Source organism: Chiloscyllium plagiosum, unplaced genomic scaffold, assembly GCF_037043375.1.
Source record: "Chiloscyllium plagiosum isolate Xiang-an unplaced genomic scaffold, Cpla_swu_hap1 HiC_scaffold_11, whole genome shotgun sequence".
Taxonomy (NCBI): Eukaryota; Metazoa; Chordata; class Chondrichthyes; order Orectolobiformes; family Hemiscylliidae; genus Chiloscyllium; species Chiloscyllium plagiosum.
In genome coordinates this window covers 38396567-38422608 of record NW_028270149.1, presented here as the reverse complement: position 1 = coordinate 38422608, position 26042 = coordinate 38396567, and the positions used below count along the sequence as shown (strand labels likewise).

Below are 26042 nucleotides of genomic sequence, written 5' to 3'. Positions count from 1 at the left end.
AGGTTGGGGCTGTTTTCCCTGGAGTGTCGGATGCAGAAGGGTGACCTGATGGAGATTTATAAAATCATGAGGGGCATGGATAGGATAAATAGACAAGATCTTTTCCCTGGGGTAGGGAAGCCCAGGACTAGACAGCATAGGTTTAGGGTGAGAGGGGAAAGATATAAAACGTTTTCACACAGAGGGTGGAATGTGTGTGGAATGAGCTGCCAGAGGAAGTGGTGAGGCTGGTACAACTGCAACATTTAAAATGCACCTGGATAGGTTTGTGAAAAGGAAGGGTTTGGAGGGATATGGGCCAGCTGCTGGCAGGTGGGACTAGATTGGGTTGGGATATCTGAAGGGCTTTTGCCCGAAACGTCGATTTCGAAGCTCCTTGGATGCTGCCTGAACTGCTGTGCTCTTCCAGCACCACTAATCCAGAATCTGGGTTGGGATATCTGGTCAGCATGGACGAGTTGGATCGAAGGGTCTGTTTCCGTGCTGTACATCTCTATGATAATTCCATGATAATTGGCTTAGGCAATATAAAAAAGCTGATTTGCAGAGATATTAACCTGTTAGTAAATATTCAGAAGATATAGGTAGATCTTTTTCCTAACACACCTTTGGCATAACCACATAGATAGGTTAGTCACTTGGCTGGAATTCTCTTCCCAATAATTAACTATAAAATCCAAATGGATGTTTTGTCCTAGAGTAATCACGGGCATATTAATCAGTGATCTTCTTTGATAACTTGCATGACTTTAACTAGTTAAGCTTCAGGATCATAATACATGCTTCTTGGTTCCAAAACGTTTGATCCACTGACCTGCGCGAAGATGCTTCTATGTATCAGTGGACTATGTTCCAAAGGGGGAGAGTATGCATTACATATTGGAGATCAAAACCCTGGACCTGGATGTAGACTGTTCAATTACTCAAATTAGAGACGTTCAACAGTCATGAGTTTTCACATATTTAGACTTTACAGATCAAAAGCAGTGGAAGGTGTAGAATGGTGCCTAACACTTTTAATAATGGTGCATGTGTGGACTTCTTTATTGATAATTGTTGAAAACATTCCTTTAATATAACAAGTGTTTAACTACTATTAAATTTCTTGAAAATGTTATTTGTATTTCAGTGGTGTTTGAGGAACTTTATGCTTTCTCATACAACCCTAAGCAGACTGAAATGAGCAGAGGAATGGGTTGGAAAATAATAGATATAGAAGATGATTTCCAGCGTATGGGAGTACCAAATGAATACTGGGAACAGACTGATGTAAATGAAAATTATGAGGTGAGCACTAATGATTCTCTGCTGCTTTTGATTTTTGATCCTGTGTGTTTTCTCTTCAGTGGCACTATAGTTATTAGATAGATAGCTATGAGCATCTCAACAATTCTTAGCCTTGCTTGAACAACCACTGCCTAGAATGGTCATAGAGAAGTACAGCATGGACTAGTCCCTTTGATCCAACTTGTCCGTGCTGATCTGATATCCTAAATTAATCTAGTCCCATTTGCCAGGATTTGGCCCATATCTCTCTCAACCCTTCCTATTTATCACATCAGAAAATGCTAGAATTGGAGTGTAGTCTGCTCTAATAATTTAATTGGTCTCAACCAGAGCAGCAGATTGAGTGCTATGGTTGTTCTCCCTCTTTAAACAAGGTAAAGATATAAAAACCACTTTAATTACAGTTCCCACTTTCTGATTCACAATCTATTGAATCCCAATCAAAAGTGAAAGAGTTGGCATCAGATGAGAATTAGATTGAGGTAGCTTTTTAACAAGCTGCATGGTCATGAAGAATGAGGAAAGATTGGTCCTGTTTGATTGAAGAATGAGAGCTGATGTTTTTGAAATGTAAAATTCTGAGGTTACTTTGCAGCATGGATGATGAAAATGAGTTTTCCCTAATGGGGAATCTAGATTTGGGGACACAGTTTAAAAATAAGTGGTTGCCCATTTAAGACAGAAATGAGAAACGTTTCTTTAAGAATGTTGTAAGTCTGCAGAATTCTCTTCTTCAGAGAACAATAGAAGTAGAGCCATTGAATATTTTTAAGGCAGAGTTAGGTAGATTCTTGACTGACAAGGAAGCCAAAGTGTAGAAGGGGGAGAAAGGAAAATAAAGGTCATGATCAGATTGGTCATAATCTTTTCCACAAGATTGGAAGAGACCTGAGGACCTATTCATGCTGCTAATTTTCTATTCTTCTATTCTTATGTTCAGTTCTAGGAACTAGAATGTTTTTGCATAAATTCAAAAAGCAGTAAGATTAAACACTTCTGAAATGACAGTGGAATAATCCTGACTTTTGCTTGATCATGTTTATGTTCAGCCCAGATAACTGGAAAACCTACACATGAAGGATAATCATGTTTTCCACTCACTTAATTCTCTATTATTTTAATTGAGGAATTTGAGTTACAAAACTCACTTTTGCAAAGATTCTGTATTTCGTGACTTCTTGCTTTTTGATGCCTAGTACCTAGTTTGCAGGAGCTGAATCAATACTTACATCTCCTTTCTTTTTAAGGGATTTCTAAAATGCAACCTGTTTATTACTCCTACTTAGCACACACTAACAAAAGAAAATCTTCACTAATAGAAAAGGGAGTGTTGAGGTCAGTCAGACTATCTCACCTTGCCTTTTACAGTGGTGGAAACAGATTCACTCATTTACAAATGCAAAAAACAGTTGAAATGGGGGAAACAAACAGCAGATCTGAGGGAACAAAAATGTTAGTGTGACTAATTGGGTAGTTAGTTTAAAGAGTAGAAGGGGACATCTGTTATGATCCCAGCTGAATCCAAATCTAAATCGCAACTGTACAAGTCAGATCCCAGACTGAATTCTGGCTTGAGTGATTATATTTTGTTTTAGTTATTTAACAAGGTGGTCTTTCGCTGAAACAGATCTGCAGTGCTGCAGATTTAGTTATAACAATAAAGCAGAAATTCATTTTGCAAACAAAGAATAAACCAAGCTACTTATATCTAACATAAATTGAAAGATTTCAAAACATGCAGTAAAACTACACTCCCATCCATCCAAATTCCATCATGTTGAAACACTCAAACAACATGGACAGTTTGCTTTTGTTTCACATCTATAGATTTAACATAACTATTTATTTTAATTCCCAGTCTAAAGTATCTGATAGCCTCTTCCTTGATTAGTCACAAAATTAAGTTTAAACTTTCTCAGCTTTGAATAAACCCTCCAGCATTCTAAACAAATGCTTCTGTGTATGGAGCTTTCAAACTAAAGCCCTGAGAGTGAGGTAGTTTGTTTCCTAAATTTTTGAACTTATTCCTTTTGCTTGGAGAAACTATTTCATACATCGGAATTCAACCAGGATTTCCATGAACTGAAATCAAAAGCTTTCAAAGCAGACGTTTTACTTCTAAATGTTTACTTTGTTCATTTGCAAAACTCTTCCAATCAATGCTTCCTCTAAGCAGTGTGATTGCACACAGACACAGCCACTCTGGCATTTGCGCTTGGTGATTGGCATGCCAACATCGATTGCAACATTGACTTGCACCTCTGAAAGTTACTGTGAGGCGTGGAAGTTGGAGGTATGTGCAGAAGAAGGCAACATTAGATGAAATGCAATTAGCCCAATGCAAACCAATTCCTATTATCAGCCAGGGTAACTCCCTCAAACTGATTTAAAAAAATTATGGGTCCAAAAATACTTACAAATTAATCATTAAACCCTCTCATACAGACAGACCAAAATCCATGTGCCACTTGTTCACTGACTGAATCATTTATTGTCACATATATCTAGGGGGGTACAGTGAAAAGTGTTCTGTTGGAACAAACCAGTGCCATTTTGAGGTATAAAAGAATAAAAAGAAAGTACTTAAACAGAGTTCACCTTCATTGGCCAGGGTCTCAAACACAGGACTTCTGCAAGGTCCCCACTCTGGGCCTACCGCAGCCAGGAACCCCCACTCTGGGCACTGACACCGCCACAGCTGACAACCTCCTGCTGCTGAAAGAGTCCACGCATCAGGCCTGTGACCCGGGAGTCACTGCCGACACTGCTCCGGCCAACTCGACTCCAGTGAAACATTCACAAAGGACAAAGATCCAAACTCACAAATATATTATTATTTATTTTAAATATATATGAATCAGATACCTACGCCTTGCACCACTTCCTTCTGCACTGTATTATTCACTTTCTCTAATATCGTGTTAAATGGCTTGGTATCATATTTTGTTTGAAAATGCTTTTGTGAAGCACTTTGAAGGTTTGCTAGGGTTAAGGCACTGGATAAATATTAAGTTGGTCTTAAAATCATATCCTATTCAGTTGAACTTAAATGTAAGAGCATTATAAGTTTTTTCCTCAGTTTTGTACATTGGTAGCAAAATGAGGCTTTCTTGTGAACTGTTATTCATTTTAGAAAAACTGAGCATCCCCTCCACATACTTGTCAGATTCTACCATGCAATTATTTTGGTTCCTTCTAGATTTGCAATACCTATTCAACATTTCTGTGTGTTCCAAAAGAGGCGAGCAAGCCAGTAATAGTGGGCAGTTCTAAGTTCAGAAGTAGAGGGCGGTTTCCTGTTCTTTCATATTTTTTCAAGGAGAATAATGTAAGTATTTACCTATTTCTAATTTTGTGCTGACGCTTGGATAGGACTTTAAAGAAATGCACTGTCTGCCCTCTCAGGTGAATGTAAAATATCTCCTGGTACTATTTGAAGATAAGTAGCGTAGTTATCCACATTATCCTTGTCGGTATATTTATTCTGCAATCAACATCACAAAATATTTTCTGCTCATTATTATATTGCTGTTTGTAAGAGCTTGCACAAATTGGCTGCCATGTTTCCTACTTTACAACAGCGATTACATTTCACAAAAGCTTACATCCACTGTAAGGTGCCTGGAGATGTCGAAGAGCAGTTTTCTAACTGTTTTTATATTGCTGGCATATGCAACCTCTAATGCTTATCCCTAATGGGGGCTTAACTTTCCAGATATTGACTGGGAAAGCTATAGCTCGAGTTTGTTAGATGGGTCGGTGTTTGTCCAATGTGTGCAGGAGGGTTTCCTGATACAATATGTAGACAGGCGAACAAGAGGTGAGGCCATACTGGATTTGGTTCTGGGTAACAAACCAGGCCAAGTGTTAGAATTGGAGGTAGGTGAGCACTTTGGGGACAGTGACCACAATTCGGTGACTTTTACTCTAGTGATGGAGAGGGATAAGTGTGCACTGCAGGGCAAGAGTTATAGCTGAGGGCAGGGAAATTATGATGCGGTGAGGCACGACTTAGGATGCGTGGCTTGGAGAAGTAGGCTTCAAGGCATGGGCACAATTGATATGTGGAGCTTGTTCAAGGAGCAACTATTGAGTGTCCTTGATAAGTATGTACCTGTCAGGCAGGGAGGAAAGGGTCGTGTGAGGGAGCCGTGGTTTAATAAGGAATTGGAATCCCTTGTTAAATGGAAGAGGGCGGCTTATGTAAAGAAGAGGCGTGAAGGTTCAATTGGAGCGATTGAGGGTTATAAGGTAGCCAGGAAGGATCTGAAGAGAGAACTAAGAGCAGCAAGGAGGGGACATGAAAAGTCCTTAATTGGTAGGATTAGGGAAAACCCTAAGGCTTTCTATAGGTATGTCAGGAATAAAAGAATGACTAGGGTAGGAATAGGTCCAGTCAAGGATAGTAGTGGGAAGTTGCGTGTGGAGGCTGAAGAGATTGGGGCGACACTGAATGAATGCTTTTTGTCACTATTCACTCAGGAACAGGACATTGTTGCCGATGTGAATATTGAGTCAATTAATTAGAATGGACGGCTTTGAGGTATGTAGGGAAGAGGTGTTGGAAATTCTGGAAAGGGTGAAAATAGATAAGTCCCCTGGGCCTGATGGCATTTATCCTAGGATTCTCTGGGAAGCAAGGGAGGAGGTTGCAGAGCCATTGGTCTTGATTTTTATGTCCTCGTTGTCTACAGGAATAGTGCCAGAAGACTGGAGGATAGCAAATGTGGTTCCCTTGTTCAAAAGGGGGAGTAGGGATAACCCTAGTAACTATAGGCTGGTGAGTCTCACTTCTGTTGTGGGCAAAGTCTTAGAGAGAATTATAAGGGATAGGATTTATGAACATCTGGATAGGAATAATGTGATCAAGGATAATCAGCATGGTTTTGTGAAGGGCAGGTCGTGCCTCACAAACCTTATTGAATTTTTGAGAAGGTGACTAAGGAGGTAGACAAGGGTAAAGCGGTAGATGTGGTGTATATGGATTTTAGTAAGGCATTTGATAAGGTTCCCCATGGTAGGCTACTGCAAAAAATACAGAGGTATGGCATTGAGGGTGAGTTGGAGGTTTGGATTAGGAATTGGCTGGCTGGAAGAAGACAGAGGGTAGTAGCTGATGGTAAAGGTTCATCTTGGAGTGCAGTTACTAGCGGTGTTCCACAAGGATCTGTTTTGGGACCATTGCTGTTTGTTATTTTTATAAATGACCTGGAGGAGGGGCTAGAAGGTTGGGTGAGCAAGTTTGCGGATGATACGAAAGTCGGTGGAGTTGTTGACAGTGAGGAAGGATGTGTCAGGTTACAGCGGGATATAGATAAGTTGCAGAGCTGGGCAGAAAGGTGGCAAATGGAGTTCAATGTAAGTAAGTGTGAGGTGATTCACTTTGGTAAGAGTAACAAAAAGATGGGGTACTGGGCTAATGGTCGGATACTTGGTAGTGTGGATGAGCAGAAGGATCTTGGTGTCCATGTACACAGATCTCTGAAAGTTGCCACCCAGGTAAATAGTGCGGTAATGAAGGCATATGGCGTACTGGCTTTTATTGGTAGAGGAATTGAGTTCCGGAGCCCTGAGGTCATGTTGCAGTTGTATAAGACCCTGGTGCGGCCGCATCTGGAGTATTGTGTGCAGTTTTGGTCGCCATACTATAGGAAGGATGTGGAGGCACTGGAACGGGTGCAGAGGAGGTTTACCAGGATGTTGCCTGGTATGGTAGGAAGATTGTATGAGGAAAGGCTGAGGCACTTGGGGCTGTTTTCATTGGAGAAAAGAAGGTTTAGGGGTGACTTGATAGAAGTGTACAAGATGATTAGGGGTTTAGATAGGATTGACCATGAGAACCTTTTTCCACGTATGGAGTCAGCTATTACGAGGGAGCATAGCTTTAAATTAAGGGGTGGTAGGTATAGGACAGATGTTAGGGGTAGGTTCCTTACTCAGCAAGTCGTGAGTTCATGGAATGCCCTGCCAGTAGCAGTGGTGGACTCTCCCTCTTTATGGGCATTTAAACGGACATTGGATACGCATATGGAGGATAGTGGGCTAGTGTAGGTTAGCTGGGCTTGGATCGGCGCAACATCGAGGGCCAAAGGGCCTGTACTGCGCTGTATTTTTCTATGTTCTAATTTCGCTTGAGAAGGTGAGTTGATTATTATGCATTTCAATATACCACAATCGAACGTGTAGCTCAAGAGGCAGATGGCTCTCATATGAGGTGAATATTCAATTTGCTAGTTAAAATAACAGATTTACTTATTAATGCACAGTAGTTATAGCACAAGTTTAATCCAGCATTTATGGTGTCGTGGTTTCCACTGTAAACGTTTAGGAGAGAGTCGTCCTTGTAGTATGGGATCTCTTTAGCCTTCCTACCAAAACTTATTACCTCAGACTTATTGAAGTTCAATCATGAGTTAAATTTCCCATCTGCTATATTATTAATGTCTTTGAATGTTTTGTCCCAGTCCTATGTGTTTTTCTGTTCCTGAGACCGCATACTTTAAAAAAGCTGTACCACGGTGATCCCAGCACAAGCTCTTGTGGAAAATCAGTTTGCGCAATTTGTCAATCTGAGTGAAAACCTCTTCACCTACTTCTTTTTTGGCCAGCTTGCATCCATGCTTCTACTTGTTTCGACTGCACAGATTCTGCCCTTCGTTATGAGTCTGCAACTTTTCTAGCTCAACTGAATAAACAAGAAGAGCTAGTAAGTTTCAGAACAAGTTGTCTTTACCATGCTCAGAACAATCAAGGGAACTCTGGTCAACTAAATTCAGTCCCAAAAGATACAGGTCAGAAAGGTATCAATGTAGACATATTCCTTTCATAGTTCATGTCCTGAATGAAGTACTTAAATTATGAAATATATATGTGCCTCAATCCCTGTAGTATGGAAATGGTATATTCATTTGTAATTTTAACATAAACTTGATTTTAATTATTTTAACCTCCTGATTAACATTTGGCTGCTGAATTCTCTATTGTTGTATAAGAGGATTGATACATGAAATCATAGAACATCGAACAATACAGCGCAGAACAGATCTTTGGCCCTCGATGTTACGCTGACCCCTGAACTATTCTCAGCTCGTCCCCCCACCCTATCCCATCATCCATGTGCTCATCCAAGGATTGTTTAAATCTTCTTAATGTGGCTGAGTTAACTACATTGGCCGTTAGGGCATTCCATGCCCTTACCACTCTCTGAGTAAAGAACCTGCCTCTGACATTTGTCTTAAATCTATCACCCCTCAATTTGTAGTTATGCCCCTTCGTACAAGCTGACGTCATCATTCTCGGAAAAAGACTTTCACTGTCTACCCTATCTAATCCTCTAATCATCTTGTATGTCACTATCAAATCCCCTCTTAGCCTTCTTCTTTCCAGTGATAACAGGCCCAAGTCTCTCAGCCTTTCCTGCAGCCTTCCCTCCAGACCAGGCAACATCCTGGTAGATCTCCTCTGCACCTTTTCCAATGCTTCCACATCCTTTCTGAAATATGGTGATCAGAACTGTACACAATATTCTAAGTATGGCCGCACTAACATTTTGTATAGTTGCAGCATATTATTGCGGCTCCAGAACTCAATCCCTCTACAAATGAAACCTAACACACTGTATGCCTTCTTAACAGCACTATCCACCTGGGTGGCAACTTTTAGGGATCTATGTACATGGACTCCAAGATCCCTCTGCACATCCACACTACCAAGAATCTTTCCATTGACCCAGTACTCTGCCTTCCTGTTATTCATCCCAAAGTGCATCACCTCACATTTACCTGCATTGAACTCCATTTGCCACCTCTCAGCTCAAGCCTGCAGTTTATCTAAGTCCCCCTACAATCTGTAACATTCTTCTAAACTGTTCACTACTCTACCGACTTTAATGTCATCTGAAAATTTACTAACCCATCCACCTATACCTGCATCTAAGTCATTTATAAAAATGACAAACAGTAGTGGTCCCAAAACAGATCCTTGTGCCACACCACTAGTAACCAGATTCTAGGCTGAATATTTTCCATCCACCACCATTCGCTGCTTTCTTTCAGAAAGCCAGTTTCTAATCGAAACTGCTAAATCACCCTCAATCCCATGTCTCTGTATTTTCTCCAACAGGCTACCATGTGGAACCTTATCAAAGGCTTTACTGAAGTCCATGTATACCATGTCAACTGCTCTACCCTCATTTACATACTTAGTCACTTTCTCAAAAAACTCAATGAGGTTTTTGAGACACGACCTTACTTTGATGAAACCATGTTGACTATCTGAAATCAAATTGCTGCTTGCTAGATGATTATAAATCTCATCTCTTATAATCCTTTCCAAAACCTTTCCTACAACAGAAGTAAGGTTCACTGGTCTAAAATTACTTGGGTCATCTCTACTGCCCTTTTTGAACAAGGGCACAACATTTGCAATCTTCCAGTCCTCTGGTACTAAACCTGTAGACAATGATGACTTAAATATGAAAGCCAAAGGCTCTGCTATCTCCTTCCTAGCTTCCCAGGGAATCCTCGGATCGATCCCATCCGGCCCAGAGGACTTGTCTACTTTCACTCCTTCTAGAATTGATGACACCTGTTCATAACTAATCTCGATCCTTTCTAGTCTAATGTCTCGTACCTCATTCTTCTTCTCTACAATGTTTTCCTTTTCCTGAGTGAAAATCGATGATAAATGTTCGTATAGCACCTCTCTGATCTCCACAGGGTCCACCTTCAACTTCCCACTTCTGTCTATGACTGGCCCTATTCCTACCCTAGTAATCCTCTTATTCCTCACATAGATATAGAAAGCTTTAGGGTTATCCTTTATTCTATTTGCTAAAGACTGCTCGTGTCCTCTCTTTGCTCTTCTTAACTCTCTCTTTAAATCTTTCCTGGCTGATCTGTAACTCTCCGTCGCCTCATCTGAACCATCTTGCCTCATCAACACATAAGCCTCCTTCTTCTGCTGAACAAGAGATGCAATTTGTGTAGTAAACCACTGTTCCCTTACTTTATCGCTTCCTCCCTGCCTGACAGGGACATACCTATCAAGGACACTGCTGTGAGGCAGCAGTGGTTAGCACTGCTGCCTCACAGCGCCAGAGACCCGGGTTCAATTCCCGACTCAGGCGACTGACTGTGTGGAGTTTGCACATTCTCCCCGTGTCTGCGTGGGTTTCCTCCGGGTGCTCCGGTTTCCTCCCACACTCCAAAAATGTGCAGATTAGGTGAATTGGCCATGCTAAATTGCCTGTAGTGTTAGGTGCAGGGGTAAATGTAGGGGAATGGGTCTGGGTGGGTGCGCTTCGGCGGGTCGGTGTGGACTTGTTGGGCCGAAGGGCCTGTTTCCACACTGTAAAGTAATCTAATCTAATCTGTTCCTTAATCCAGCTCCATATTTCCATTGTCTGCATCCCCGCATTTTGCAACCCCATTCTATGCATCCTAATTCTTGCCTAAACAATTGCATCTTTCCTAGTGGTGAATTGCAGAATTTACCCACTGACTGCATACCTCTTACGATTGTAAACTCTTCAATCATAGCTTTTTGTATTTAAGGAAAACAGCTCCAGCTGCTCCAATCTTTACGTAAAGCTACTCATTTCCAGAGCCATTCTTATACTTTTTAAAAAATATCCTCTAAAACCTTCAAATTGTTCCTAAAGTACCCAGTACTGGCTACCCACTGTGCCCACTTCAGCATAGAACTCCTTCGTTTATTTGTCTCTCCTTGTTCATCTACCACTTTGCATTTTTGAGTGAAATTGCATCTGTCAAGTCTTTGCTTATTTCACCAACCTCTGCCCTCTGCAAGTTTATCTGTCTCCTCTATACAATTCCCTTTTCTTCCAAGTTTTGTGTTGTGCAAATTTTTGAAATTGTACATCAATATTTAACTTATAAATTAAGAGAAGCTGTAGTCCAGTACTGATGTCTTGGGAGCACCACTCAAGGGGAGAGGCCGTAATGGACGTCATTTGATGAGTGATCCAGAGATCAAGGCTAATGCTCTAGGAACACTGCACTAGTCGGTGGAATTTGAATTCAATTAGTAATCCTGGAATTGAAAACCAGTCTCAATCCTGATGATCGTGAGACATCATGAAAATCTCCAGTTGATTCCCTAACATTCTTTGGAGAAGGAAAATTTTCATCCTTACCTGATCTAGTCCACACTAGTCCAACAATGTTGTTGGTTTTTAACTGTCCCCTGCAGTGCCGTAACAAGCCATTCAATTCAGGGGAATTAGAGAGGGACATCAAACACTGATATTGCCGTTGACGCCCAAATTGTTGATACATACTCTGACTCAGTCCGAAAAACAGCCATTCATTGCACCACGGTTTCCTGTCTTTCATCGTTTTATCCATGCTACGACTTCCTCTTTCATTTATGACACTTTATCAAACAAGTTTCATTGGCCTGAAATTGAATTACTCAACAAAGTTTCCTGAATAAACTTCAGAAATCCTTCTCCTTCTCTGCCGTTTACATTATAATGTGTCAAATCATCTTAAACTCTTGATAACAGCACTGGCAAACTGCTCAGTGATAACATTTGGTCCTGGCTCTGTTTAGGTGGCACCTTACTTAGAATTGGTCTCAATGTTTTAGGAATTTACAACTCTCCCTCCTTCACTGTCCGTTCTGCTTTGGATGCATCCTCCATGTTCTGTTCACACTTGTCTGTGACATTGAGAGTAGTCCAGATATTATTGCATTTTTGAGGTCCTGTTTCTTATTTTCCTTTCTAGGTCCCTTAAACCTGTTTGTACAATTTTATCTCTTCCTCCCTTTTTATACCAATATGGATTATACTGCTGGTTCTACACCCTTTTGACTCCTTAATGTTTTTAGGCTGCTCAGTAAAATCTTGCACATAGGCACCACCGAGATATCTAGGGATCATGTATGTGGACACCCTGTAGTTACAGGATCCCCTCTCACTATCACTCACCCATTGTGCTATGGGCTTGTTTCTTGACTATAAATACAGCTGAATACTAATTAGAGAGTGAGATACATTTTGAGTCCTGTATCAAGTGTCTGATCCTCCTTGACTGGTGATCAGACGTTCCCCTCTTTGTCTGCTCACTTTTATGTTGTGGGTTGACCACCTCAAGAAACTTGCTGCCTATGTAGTTTTTGTCTCATGGATGCATTGCAATGACAGTACTTGGTGCAGAAGCTCTGAAACCTAGAGCTTGGACTTGAAGCTGTTCAGCCATTGGCATAGGATGTGTATTCTGTGAGACTGATGTGCCCTGCATTTATTAGATTATGAAATAAATTAGGAGATAGAAACAGGTTTAAATAAACACCAGCTACTCATCAATTCCATTCCTTCTGCTGACATCACTTTGGCCATGGGCCCCAGTTATACCTGTCCTATTGTGAGGGTTCGTGGAACATTCCTTGTTTCAGACCTACTTGGGTGCCCCCTCCACAACTCCTTAATTGATTACATCATCAGAGCTGCTCCCCCTCTCATCAGGAAAAATGTAGCAATTTCACTTTCCACCCTACTCTCATCTTCACCTACTCCATTTTTGACTCTTCCCATTCCTACCTCAACATCTGTTTCCATTTTTGGGGATAGTGTAGCCTTGACATCCACTCCAAACCACCAACTTCCACAGTTATCTAGACTATGCATTTGACACCCCTGCTTCCTGTAAAGACTCCATTCCATTCATCTAGTTTCTCTGTTGCATCTGTTCTGTTGATAACACCTTTTGCAGGGAGCCTCTGAAATTTCCACCTTCTCAACCAAGGATTTCCCACCACCATAGTTGATAGGGCCCTCACCTGTATCCAACCCATTTCCTGAACTTAGGCCTGACCTCTTCTCTTCCATCACACAACTTTATAGTATCCCCTAGGTCCTCACTTTTCACTTCAGCAACATTCACATCCAAATGATCAAAAGCTACCATTTCCAGCATCTCCAGCAGGATGCCACAATCGGACATAAATTCCCTTCCATTCCTTATCAGCCTTCCGCAAGGACCATTTCCTCCAGGATATCCTGGCCCACTCCTCCTCCACTCCAGCCTGTCCCTACACCCCACAATATCTTCCCATGCATTCACAGAAGGTGTAACACCTCGCCGTTTACTTCCTCCCTCCTTAATATCCAAGGGACCAGACACACCTTCAAGTTAAAGCAACTTCACCTGATCTAGTCTACTGAGTTCACTGCTCACAATGTGGTTTCTTGTACACTGGGGAGTTGAAATGCAGAGTGGGCGTCCACTTTGTGGAACTCCAATGTTCTCTCTGCAACAGTGATTTCGAGCTTCTGATTGCCTGCTGTCCCCATGCCAACCGTACTCCAATGAGGCTCAATGCAAACTGAAGGAACAACATCTCATTTTCTGCTTCGGAAGCTTGTAGCCTTCTGTGTGCACGCGCACACACACACACCCTTTCTAATGAAAGGTGGCTGGTCCTGGAACACTGACTCTGCTTTCTCCTCATAGCTGCTGCCAGACCTGCTGAGTTTCTCCAGCAATTTCTGCTATTGTTTCAGATTTTTATCATTCACAGTTCATTTTTTGAGCACTCTTATAGTTTGGTTAACACAAATGTTTCCTTAGAATCTGAGATCTATAGATAATGAGTCAGTATTGTGTGGTGGGGAACATTATTTGCTGTGGTGGGGTAAATTCCAAACATGAGAGAACAATTTTAAATTTGAGCTAGATTGCATAAGGTTGAGGCCACGAAGCATATTTTAAAACAAAGAATAGTGAAAAGTCTGCAACTCTTATCCTCAAAATGCTTGTTGAAACTGGACCAGTTGATAAACCGAATGTTAACTTCAGTCAATTTTTATTGGGGAATATGTGTTAAATGTTTCTGCTATGTCTTTAAAACTTCTCAAATATTTCTACCCATATATCTTCCTAGGATAGTGCATTCCTCATTCAAATAAGCCTTTATTTGAAAAAGAATACTTTTGATCATTGTGTTACTGTGGTTAATACTTAATTAGTTAACGTTTTACGTGATTTAACACTATGCCTTGCTATTCACATTGGTTGCTATTAAAATATGAAACTGAACTCTCTATCGCTTGTGACATGAAACACTCAGAAGCTATCCAGCTAGACTTTGTACTAGAAATTATATTTCATTCAATGACTGGGCATGATGGATGTGTCCAAATGGATTGTTAAATCATTACTTATCAATTAATTTGCTCTTTGTTTCTCTACTCTCAGCCCTATCTCTAATGGAATCCAATGCTTGTTTCACCAGGCTGCCATTTGTCGGTGCAGTCAACCGCTTTCAGGGTTTAGTGCCAGGTGTATGGAGGATGAACAAATGCTACAAGCTATCAGCAAGGCCAATCCAGGAAGTCCATTCATGTATGTGGTAGACACGAGACCAAAGGTATTTTTGTTCACCAAATCATGCTATGGACATGACTTCAAAAGTTACTAAACTGAATGCTATTAAAATGTGCTGTTGTGTTTCTGTTTGGGAGGAAGGAAATTGGCTCTGGTGCCCAACTAATTCCATCTGAGATTCATATTGAAGGACGTATGCACATGATCATTAGCAGCACTGGAAGCTAGGCGTCCACTGAGAGGGGTGGTGGAGTCCAGCCACTTCTGGTACAGCGACCCTTGATGGAAAGTGCAGTGATGTGGAGATTCCCGGATTCCTTCCATGTGCTGACACACCTGTATTGGTGCTGTCATGACATCAAATAGCCTTCTCGGCTGACTTGAAGTTCTGTTTATGAACTTGAACTACACAACTCCATTTAATATATTTGCTTTTGTCTGCACTCATCAGAACATTCCATAACATAATTTCAAGCTGTAAACCGCATTTAAACTGCATGAGCGGAAATTGCTGATTTGGCAAGTGGAGTCTAATTTGTAGAGGCTTTGGCATGGAGAATGTAAATATTGCTGATTAACAGTTATCAGCTAAGCTTTGATTAGACTTTGAATCAGACAGGCTAACTCTGATTCTTCAGGACATTGCCCTGAGAAACGAACTGGTGAATGGTTGTTACCTGTTTTGTTGAATTATAGAGTCATACAGCACGGAAACAGACTCTTCGGCCCAACCAGTTTATGCTGGCCATAATCCCAAACTAAATTAGTCCCACATGCCCGCGCTTGGCCCATATCCCTCCTTGCATTTCTTACTCATGTACTTATTGAAATATATTTTAACCATTGTAACTGTACCTGCAATCACCACTATCTTTGGAAATTCATTCCACACAAGAACTACTCTCTGTATAAAAAAATTACCTCTCATCTCTTTTTTAAATCTTTTTCCTCTCTCCTTAAAAATATGTCCCCTAGTCTTGAAATCTCCTACTCTAGGGAAAGAAAGTTGAAAAAATATTGAAATGGACACTGTCTGTATACATGTTTTTATGTCTGCAAAGAACCAGGTCTTGTGTATTAATACTTACGGCTTCCAGAACACTTTGTCACTTTGCTAGTCAGACTGACAGTCCTAAATTGTTTGTCAGATAATCCTTTGCACATTCAGATTATCTAACAAATGTTGTCCAATTGCAGAATCAGACGGAATGTTAGGCACTGAGCAAGATATGCAAGAGCAGGAGAGTTGTATCCTGTCAGTACCTTGCTTGTTGAAAACAGCTGAAAAGGCATGCTTTTTGATACTATTCCTAGTCTTTGTAACATATGGCCAACATCCTAACATTACACTGGCACTAAAATACAGATACTGCATTACTTGTTTGTGGGATGGGCAGAATATCATTTTGACTGAATGACAGTATTTCATTAGTGGCAAACCCCACTACTGCATTACAGCAACGTGAAGCAGCTAGTTTCGCCTATTGCACAAACTTTTGAGATATGTTATTCTTCCACAGTAATAGGATATAGAGTGGGCATTTTTCAAAACCAAGTGTAACAGCTTGGGGCTTTTTTCAGTTTGTCCAATGAACAATTATGGTGAACAATTGGCTACTTATTTGGTAATAATTGGCCCAACTTGCAAAGTTACCACGAAAGCCAATTTTATAGTGCATGGAACTGTAGGAGTCCCAATGTGTCTGTTGAATAATGGGGGTAGGTTTATGATTTTTCAACCAGAATGTCAATGAAAGGCAATTCATTTGACTGTTACATTTCAGATATGATTTTTAGTGCAGGATGGAGCTCATGAGGACATGTCAGGATATTATTTCATGTAGTTGCAGATACAAATGTGGCATATATGTCAACTGCAGATTGAAAATTTGCAAAGGGTGTGAGGTTAGTTGTCATTTCTTTTTAAGATATGTTTCTCATAGTATCCAACAAAGATATTTGCAGGTGTTAGGGTTAGTGGGGATCCCATGGTAACACCATCTATTTGGGCAATCATGTGATTGAAATTGAACTCAATTGCACAAATTGCTGAATTCATAAGTTCAACATGTAATGATGGCCAGTCTAGCGCTGCAGCAAAGATGTCACTCTGATTCTTTGCTGAATGGCTAGCATGTTCGTGAACACGTGGATGGTGTATCACCATGGATCTACATGTCCTAAAGTCCTCCACCATGTAAGTGGAAGACTTGGTCAAAATGTATTGTAACAATTCACCAAATCATTTGGCAGTTCGTGGTGTGCAGAGGTGCTTATAAGTAAGATAGGACCTAAAGGAATATCATTGTTGTGTCTTGGACAACCTGCACATAAACATGGTGAGATGTGAGGAGGAACACTGTTTAATCTGTCACCTGGCAACATACATTGCTCTTGTACACATACAGTCTTAGGATATGGGGCTATCTATTTAAGATTGAGATGAAGAAACATTTCTTCACTCACAGGATGGTGAACTTGTGGAATTCTCTACCACAGAAGGCTGTGGAGGCCAAGTGATGAATATATTTCAAGAAAGAGACATGTTTTCAGATTTAAAAGGCATCGAGGGCTATAAGGAGAAAGTGAGAAAATGGAACAAAGCCTGATTGTTCACTGTTAATCAGCATTAATGGGTGTATTCTCCATGGCAATATCTCTCACAATCAGAATTCACTTGCCATTAATCAGCACTATCCCCTCATCAGCTTTCCCCTTGAATTGGTATTCTTGCAAAATGTCATGATAGGTGCATGATGAGAAGCTTCAATGAAATGTACTTTTTCAGTAATATGAAGTTTTGTGCTACCAAACAACTATGTGTTTTTCACTCACCACAGGATGTGTGGTTGAGTGCAGGAGAGGACCACGTAGAGTGTTGGTTAAAGAGCAAAGCACACAACTTTCAAGTAAGATACTTTTGCAGAACATGGTAGTAGGAACAACCTTTGAGGTGAGTTCCTGGATTGGGTCTGAAGTGTTCTGCGGGAGTAGGGCAAAGGATTTGATGACTGGCCACAAAGACTGCAACAGGTAAGGGAGTTGCATTTGCACTTCCCCTTGGTCTGCAATGTTACAGGAGGTGTGATGAGGCAAAGCTCTGTGCAGTGCCTTTTGCCAAGTTTAGGTAGGCTGCCTCCATGTTCCTTGACAATGACAGGAAACAGTTTGACAGGATAGCCAGTGCACTCACCATCTTTGTTTTCTCCTTAATGTTTTCCATGTCCACTCTTGTCAGATTTTCATCTGACTTCTCTGTAGCTGTATTATCCTTGATCTCTCTGTAAAATAAGCTGATATTATTCTTTCCTCCAGTCGTGGCTGCAGCTCCTTGTGCTAGTGACTCACCATAAGCACAGATCTCAAATCTACACTGTCCAGTGACGTGTAGTGCCAGTATCTGAGCTGTTGTCTGGGTCAGGTCAAATGATTTACATCTTAGTCAGATCAATACAATTGTGTGCTCTCCCTCTTCCTCCTGGGTGTGCTTTTGTAGTACAAGCAGAAGTTGCTCTGAGAACGGGAAATCAGGAAAGGTATATTGAAGTGAGGGGAAGCAAGAGGTCTGTAGCCTCATCTGCAATGTCACCATGATGGCAGATAGCAGGATATTGATGGAACAGTGAGTAGGAGCAGTTATTTGAAGGTGCATTTCTTGACCTTGACCAACCATGTGAAGTCACTGTACTAGTGGCACTGCTGTCTCATCTCTGTGGTCAGGATCTGGGAATGAATTTCCCAAACCTCCAGGTGTTTTTTTGATAGGTTGGTATCCCCTCTGTTATGTCCTTTACCATCACTAAGCTGTTCACTCAAATGCCAGCTATTTTCCTTGTTTACAATTGTAGCTGTTGTATTCTGCAGCAGGCTCCCATGATTCAAAGCAACTTTACTTTAAAAGGAGCACACTGTTTGCCTATCTGCTGTTTGTGATCACTGTTTAGTCACCTACTGAGCACTCAGGCAGCCAACAGCATGGGTCTCACTCAGAACAATGTAACAATCAGAGAAATGAGGAGGCATTCCCAGGATTGAATGTTGAAGGTCACAGGTCATGACTCTTGCATCCAAAAACAACTGCAGACGGGTACTTTGCCTTTTATGTACAGATGATGGATGCGAATAGCTTGAGAATCAGCCATGATACCTTCCAACTAAGGATCATAACACATTTATTCTTCTGGGTGCTCACACTTTTGGCCCCAGTGCATGTTATTCGCTGTTATTGTTTCTATGGGGCTAAAAGAATCCAAAAGAAATCATCTTTCAATTATGATTGAAAATGCTGTTTAATTATATAACTTGAGAAGAGGGAAGAAAGTTCAAATAGCTTCCTAAATTTGCATTCAGTTTTTAAAATTATTTTAATCTCAGGAGTAAGACAAATTGAATACTGCAGAAATATAATTATTGAATATATGTTTGTGGAGGTGAGAATAAAAATTCATATCAGAAAACAAATGAATCAAAATTGCAGGGATAATGTTCAACAGTATTGATTTCTTTTTACAGTTAAATGCCATGGCAAACAGAGCTGCTGGAAAGGGATATGAAAATGAAGATAATTATTCCAACATTAGATTCCAATTTATTGGTATTGAAAACATACATGTGATGAGAAACAGTTTACAAAAGCTTTTAGAAGGTAATGCTTATTTTCTGTTCCAGCTATCTGTGAATAAGCAGAATAGTAATTGGAGTTTTAATGCTTGATATCGCTTTGGTACTTATAACTGCTGAAGAATCCTTAATTGAATTTATGTGCACTTCTGATGTAACAAATATCAATAAAGTCAACACTTGAGATTTTTGATCTGCATAACCGAGCCACAAAAGCAAAGGATGCAAATCAGAAATAAAAATAGAAGGTGATAGAAACTCAGCAAAACAAATACCATCTGTGGAAAGAAAATAGAATTAATGTTTCAAGTCAATTATTTTACATCAGGCTTTGTAGTACACTAGGAGAAAGTGAGAACTGCAGATGCTGGAGATTAGAGTTGAAGAGTGTGATGCTGGAAAAGCACAGCTGGTCAGGCAGCATCTGAGAAGCAGGAGAGTTTTGAGCATAAGCTCTTCATCAGAAACTGAATGCAGTGTTGATTGTTCTACAGCACCAAAAAATATTGCTCATGTTTGGTCAACCTTCCAAAACAAAGCTGGATCTTTTCAGTAATGACATCAATGAACACTAAGTACCAGCCAGAATGAACACTGACTGTAACATGAAAAGTGTGTTTTTAGAAGTTGCCTCCTTTCATGACAGAACTGTTGCTGGTGCTGTGTGATAAATTTTGCATTAAACAAAACAACAACAAAAATGTATGTGTACTTGCAAAATAATATATAGGTCACTGCTTGTGCTGCAGGTTTCCATGAGAGGGGCCTCAGAAGCAAAAAGGTTGAGAAAAACTATTATGAACCATCAAAGCAATTTATTGGACTAAGCATTAAATGCTGCATACATAATTAATTTAACAATTTTGTTCTATCAGGCTACATAATAAATGACTGATTAATGGAGAGCAGACATGAAGATGTTATTTGAACTTCCAAACCATTCCTCTTGCTCTTTCGTCGTTAATCCTATAACCGCAAGGATAAGATTTTACTTTTTAATAACATCACAATTTATGCATTTGCTATATTTGCTTGAGGGGAGCCAATTAAAACTCACATTAAAATTAAGCATTAATTATTTTAGAAAATAGTTGAAATTGTACAGAAATATTTGACCATTATTGGACCATTACTCCTCTTCAGTGGAAGCAAGTCATCCTCAGCCCTGAGGAGCTGCAGAAGAAGGTGGTAAACTACCTGCAATTGGATCTCTGATGTCAAAGCACTTGTCCTTGGCTCAAACACTTTTTTGTTTCATCCTGGCTTTACCCCTTTAATTCTCTCCTTAACTGAAAGCACTGTCTTGTGCTTTCATTCACATTAAAGCAGTTATGGATGCTGGTGTCTTTCTAGCAAAGGTAATAGCTTTTTTTTTCTTGGCTTTTGTGTCCTTTCTAGCCTGTGTTGAACTCTGATTGTAGTTTGCATCTGTGGCAGAATGTACAATTGACATGATTCTGAGCTCTATAATCACACTGTTTTGTTTGCACATGAGTATACCTTGGCAAAAGACAAAACTGAGTCACACACTGTAAATGCCATTTGAGACTGCTCAATAGTCATCAGAAGCGAAACTCAGATTTTCTTTAACATAGCAAAAATGTTGGAAACAATAAATCTGATAGCATCTGTGGAATGTCAGCTCATATTTCCTTTCTCTCCATTTCCTATTTCTGTTCAGTTATTTCCATAAAATTTATTGATAAAGTTAATTATTCATTTATAGTTAGTAATGTTAGTTAAACATTTTTTTTTTGAAGATTACACTTTGGAAGACGTTCAAAATGTGTTTGGAATAGCTCATTGTTACACAACCTCTGTCATTGCATTGATAAGTACTTTTGCATGTTTTGTGTATGAGGGACCTTCAGGTATTGACATGTTTTCTAATTCTCTTCTAATGCTATGTTAGTGAGTTATAAGAGCAACAGTGCTATGATTCCAGAAGGTATTATAGAGGGATGCTCCTACTTCAGTAAATATGTAAAATACCTTCAAATTTGGGAATCTCAACACTTTGTCCATTGTTTTTGACCTTCATTTGTTTAATGGGTAATGGGAAAGAAAACGTTACAAAATAAAGTTTAACAATTTTTTTTTTAGTATGTGAACTGAAGGCCCCATCAATGAGTGAGTTTCTCACTGGCTTGGAAAATTCTGGGTGGCTTCGTCACATTAAAGCAGTTATGGATGCTGGTGTCTTTCTAGCAAAGGTAACAGCTTGATCTTTTTTTTTTTCTTGGCTTTTGTGCCCTTTCTAGCCTGTGAATTCTGATTGTAATTTGCATCTGTGGCAGAATGTACAATTGACATGATTCTGAGCTGTATAATCACACTGCCTTGTTTGCTACATCTTTAAAGCTGCCTTATGTTGTACTTCTTTAGCCAGACTTTGCTAATCTCTTCTTCAAATTAGAATTTAGTGTCTGCTTCTCTTTTGATTCATTTATTCCTGCATTGTGCTGCTTTCCATAAATGTTTCCACAACATGTTGTATTTACTTATTGTAAAAGATTAGTTTGATTGTGGACTGAAATGGGGAAGGACCATTTAATAATTAATAACTGTGGAAGGAATTTTGAAAATTTTTACAGGAACTTGTTGTGAGTTGTGTTTATGCTGTTGCATTGCGAGCAGCATGGAAGGAGAAATGAGATGGCGGGGTGGTGGGGGTGGGGGGAGCTGTGTGTGTAAGTGAGATTTGTCTGGCAACAGATTGACTGTTTTATGCATTTGTAATCAGTTGTTGATGCCAGAGATGATCAACCTGACTACAGGTAATGGAGTTAAGTACTTTGCAGCCAATATCATATAAAAATAAGTTTATTTATAGTGTTACAACCGACTTGGCAAAGTAAGCGGATTTTCACGCCTCACTTTTTCTGGGGTTGCCACAAAAGTTAGTGATTTGGTCAAAAAATGCAGTGTTCCCAATTTACCTTTCTGATGGAATCAGATTAACTGGCCAGGTTTCAGTTCTTAACAAGGACTAGTGTTTATTATAAGTAATTTCTGGCCACAGGTAGTCAAAACTATGAAGCCTCAACATTTAACTCTACTCATTGAAACTCTGATCCCCTTTTAAAACCTGGGTTGGTTTCTAGGTCAGTTGAGCAGCTGGTGTGGGCCTGTGTCTCTGCTTCTCTGCAGTAAAAGTATCCAAAGCCTGAAGAAAACTAGTTATTTTCTCCCATCAGTTGCTATAATCTAATGTCTTTAACCAGTAACTAAGATACTTTACAATTACCCTGTGACTGCTGTAAAGAAATGAAAGAATTCAGAAAGGAGATTGGAGAATAGAAGATCTTAGGAAGTGAAAGGGCTACCTTATCAAATATTGTGGACTGGTGTCATTGAACTATGCTTCCCTAGTGTTTTTCCTCCACCATAATGCCAACGTTTTTGTTTTGTCTCTTTCTCTCTCTCTCTGTAGGAGTTTTAAAAGGGTCTGTAAGTTAGCTTGCTGAGCTTGTAGGTGTGTTTTCAGATGTTTCGTCACCATACTAGGTAACATCACCAATGAGAGTCTCTGGTGAAGAACTAGTGATATGTCTTGCCTCTCTATTTATAGAAGGTGGATGATGTCATATCTGGGTTTTTTTCCAAAGGAAGGTAGGTAGGGTCTAAATCGATGTGTTTATTGATGGAGTTCTGGTTAGAATGCCATGCCTCTGAGAACTCTCGCGTGTGTCTTTGTTTCGCCTGTCCTAGGGTGTGTGTGTTGTCCCAGTCAAAGTAGTGTCTTTCTTTGTCTGTATGTATGGCCATTAGTGAGAGTGGGTTATGTCTTTTGGTGGCCAGTTGGTGTTCGTGTATTCTGGGGGCAAGTTTCCTGCAAGTTTGTCAGAAGTAGTGTTTTTTTACAGTTCTTGCATGGTATCTTGTAAATAACATTAGTTTTGCTGGTAGTATCTAATGGATCCTTTAGGCCATTAGTCGCTGTTTAAGTGTGTTTGTGGGTTTGTGGTCTACCATGATGCCAATGGTCTGAGTAGTCTGGAAGTCATTTTTGATATGTCTTTGATGTAAGGTAATGTGGCTATATCCTAGGACAGATGAAACAAAAACACACACAAGAATTCTTAAGAGGCATGATATTCTAACCAGAACTCCATCAATAAACACATCGATTTAGATCCTTTCTACCTTCCCTTGAGAAAAAGAACCAGAAATGACATCACCCACCTTAAGAGACCAAGACCTATAAATAGAGAGGCGGGACATACCACCAGCGCTTCAACAGACACTCCCACTGATGATGTTACCTAGTATGGTGACAAAACATCAGAAAATAAACCTTCAAGCTCAGCGAGCTAACTTATAGACATCATCAACCTCAGCTACAAATCTTCCCAAAAATCGCAAAGTTTTAAAAGGGGTTAGAGTTTCAAATAATAGAATTAAATGTAAACAGTTCAGTTTTGTTTACCTATGGCTAGAGGTTATTTAGTTGTAATAGACAGTAATTCATGTTTAGTGAAAAATCTGGTCAATCTGTAAAGCTGATTCTATCAGACAAGTAAACTGGAAACTTTGCTTACTTTGATGAAAGCGCTAATTTTTGTGGTGACTCCAGGAGTAGTGGGGCACAAGAATCAGTGCACATTCCAAAATTTTGTTTAATTCAGTCATAGAATGTGAGCATCACTGGCTAGGTGAGCATTTACTGCCCATCCCTAATTTACCTAACAGTTAACAACATTGCTGTGGATCTGGAACCATATATATGCCAGACCAGGTGAGGACAACAGATTTCCTTCCCTAAAGGACATTAGTGAACCAGATTGTTTTTCTGACAACCAACAATGGTTTTGTGGTTATCATTAGACCCCGAGATCCAGATTCATTATTGAATTCAAATTCCACTATTCAGTATGGTGGGATTTGAACCCAGAGTCCCAGAACATTAGCAGAGACTTTGGATTAATAGGCAAGCGATAATGCCCCTCAGCCATTGCCTCCTCCAATGAGTTATACTATTCTCGATAAACCTTTTTTTTTTCAAATTGTATTGATAGTGAATTACTCTTAACAATAGCCTTTCCTGCACACTTCTTCTCTCCTAACATACTGTTATTCTGTGGTTTTAATTGATTATCACTTTATTGGAAAGAAGGAAAAAAGATCAAATTTGTACAAAAAAAGGTACTTGTAGATGACCTGTTTAAAGTTGCTTGTATTTTTTCATTACTGATAGGCAGTGTCTGAAGAAAAGGCCAGTGTGTTAGTCCATTGTTCTGATGGGTGGGATCGTACTGGTCAAGTTTGCTCGTTGGCTGCCCTTCTCCTGGATTCCTACTACCGGACAATAAAGGGATTTATGGTGAGGGTGTACATTGTGAACTCGAGTGTTTGAGAATGTATCTACTTCGGCTATTTCAAAAGAGGTTTTGTTGTACATTTCTTAATCAGATTGTGATATGTTTCCTAAATGATCAAAACACATCTGACCAAAAAATAATTTTTAGGCCCTGTAATTATGGCATTACCCTGGATTATGCAGAACAGATTATGCCCAATTTAATTATTTATCTGGCCGGACTTTAGAAGGGGTGAGGACGGGTTGGACTTGGGTTGAGTATCAAAGGTGGTAGCACTGGCTCCATAATTTGTTTTAGCGTTTTGATGGGGTGGGAAGAAAATCACATTTGAATTCTTCTTCATAGTTATTCAATTAATTTTGTATTAAAATGTTCAGGTATAGACAAAGCAGTGTCCAATTATAATCTTACAGTGCAGTCCTCCGTTGTTCAATGATTTTAATAACCTGCCAAGACTTTATGTTCCCATACAAAGCAATGCTGAGGTACTAAAGAACTAATGGCACTCAAGGGACCATGTCCCAGCAATGATCAGCACTTTCAGAAAAAGGAGAAACTTTTTTTTTGTGCTGGAAGCTGCAATAAATGAATATTGGTTTAAAAAACATTTTTTTTTCTTGCTCCTTGTCTTTTATTTTAAATACTAACATTTTTCAAAAACATTCAAGTGCTGTTGGATTTTTAGGGGCAATTTGCCCTGTGGTGCATACTGACATATTCACAAAGTGTTTACTAGATAATATTGAACTATTGCCATCTTAAATAATTCTTTCTTCTCCCGGGTGTAGTGGTAGTAAGGCCAATATAGTGGTGTGTTGACTGTACGCTGACTGAAATAATCACAGTTTGAAGGTGAATTACTTGAGCTGAATAACTCAAACTTTTTTAAAGGAAATGTTTTAGCTGTTTTATTTGTAAATGTTATGACTTTCAGTTTCTACGTTTTTTTTCTGAACTTTCATCTTAATCGCATTAGTAATTTAGAGTCATAGAGATGTACAGCATGGAAATAGACCCTTCGGTTCACCCGCCCATGCCGACCAGATATCCCAACCCAATCTAGTCCCACCTACCAGCACCCGGCCCATATCCCTCCAAACCCTTCCTATTCATATACCCATCCAAATGTCTCTTAAATGTTGCAATTGTACCAGCCTCCACCATTTCCTCTGGCAGCATATTCCATACACATACCACCCTCTGCGTGAAAAGGTTGCCCCTTAGGTCTCTTTTTTTTATCCTTCCCCTCTCACCCTAAACCTATGCCCTCTAGTTCTGGACTGCCCCACCCCAGGGAAAAGACTTTGCCTATTTACCCTATCCATGCCCCTCATGATCTTGTAAACCTCTATAAGGTCACCCCTCAGCCTCCGACACTCCAGGGAAAACAGCTTCAGCCTGTTCAGCCTTTCCCTATTGCTCAAATCCTCCAACACTGGCAACATCCTTGTAAATCTTTTCT

General features: G+C 40.0%; 1 protein-coding gene across 3 annotated transcripts in view; it reads left to right on the top strand.

Moving 5' to 3' along the window:
- Positions 1-26042, top strand: part of mtmr8 (myotubularin related protein 8) — a 60176-nt gene that overhangs the window by 11716 nt on the left and 22418 nt on the right. For all 3 annotated transcript variants that reach the window (XM_087991982.1, XM_087991981.1, XM_043704846.2), the window contains exons 4-9: positions 1130-1287; positions 4487-4615; positions 14548-14682; positions 19152-19284; positions 21363-21472; positions 24457-24582. In XM_087991982.1, coding sequence (XP_087848108.1) covers positions 1130-1287; positions 4487-4615; positions 14548-14682; positions 19152-19284; positions 21363-21472; positions 24457-24582 — 791 coding nt within the window. The remainder of the gene's footprint in view (positions 1-1129; positions 1288-4486; positions 4616-14547; positions 14683-19151; positions 19285-21362; positions 21473-24456; positions 24583-26042) is intronic.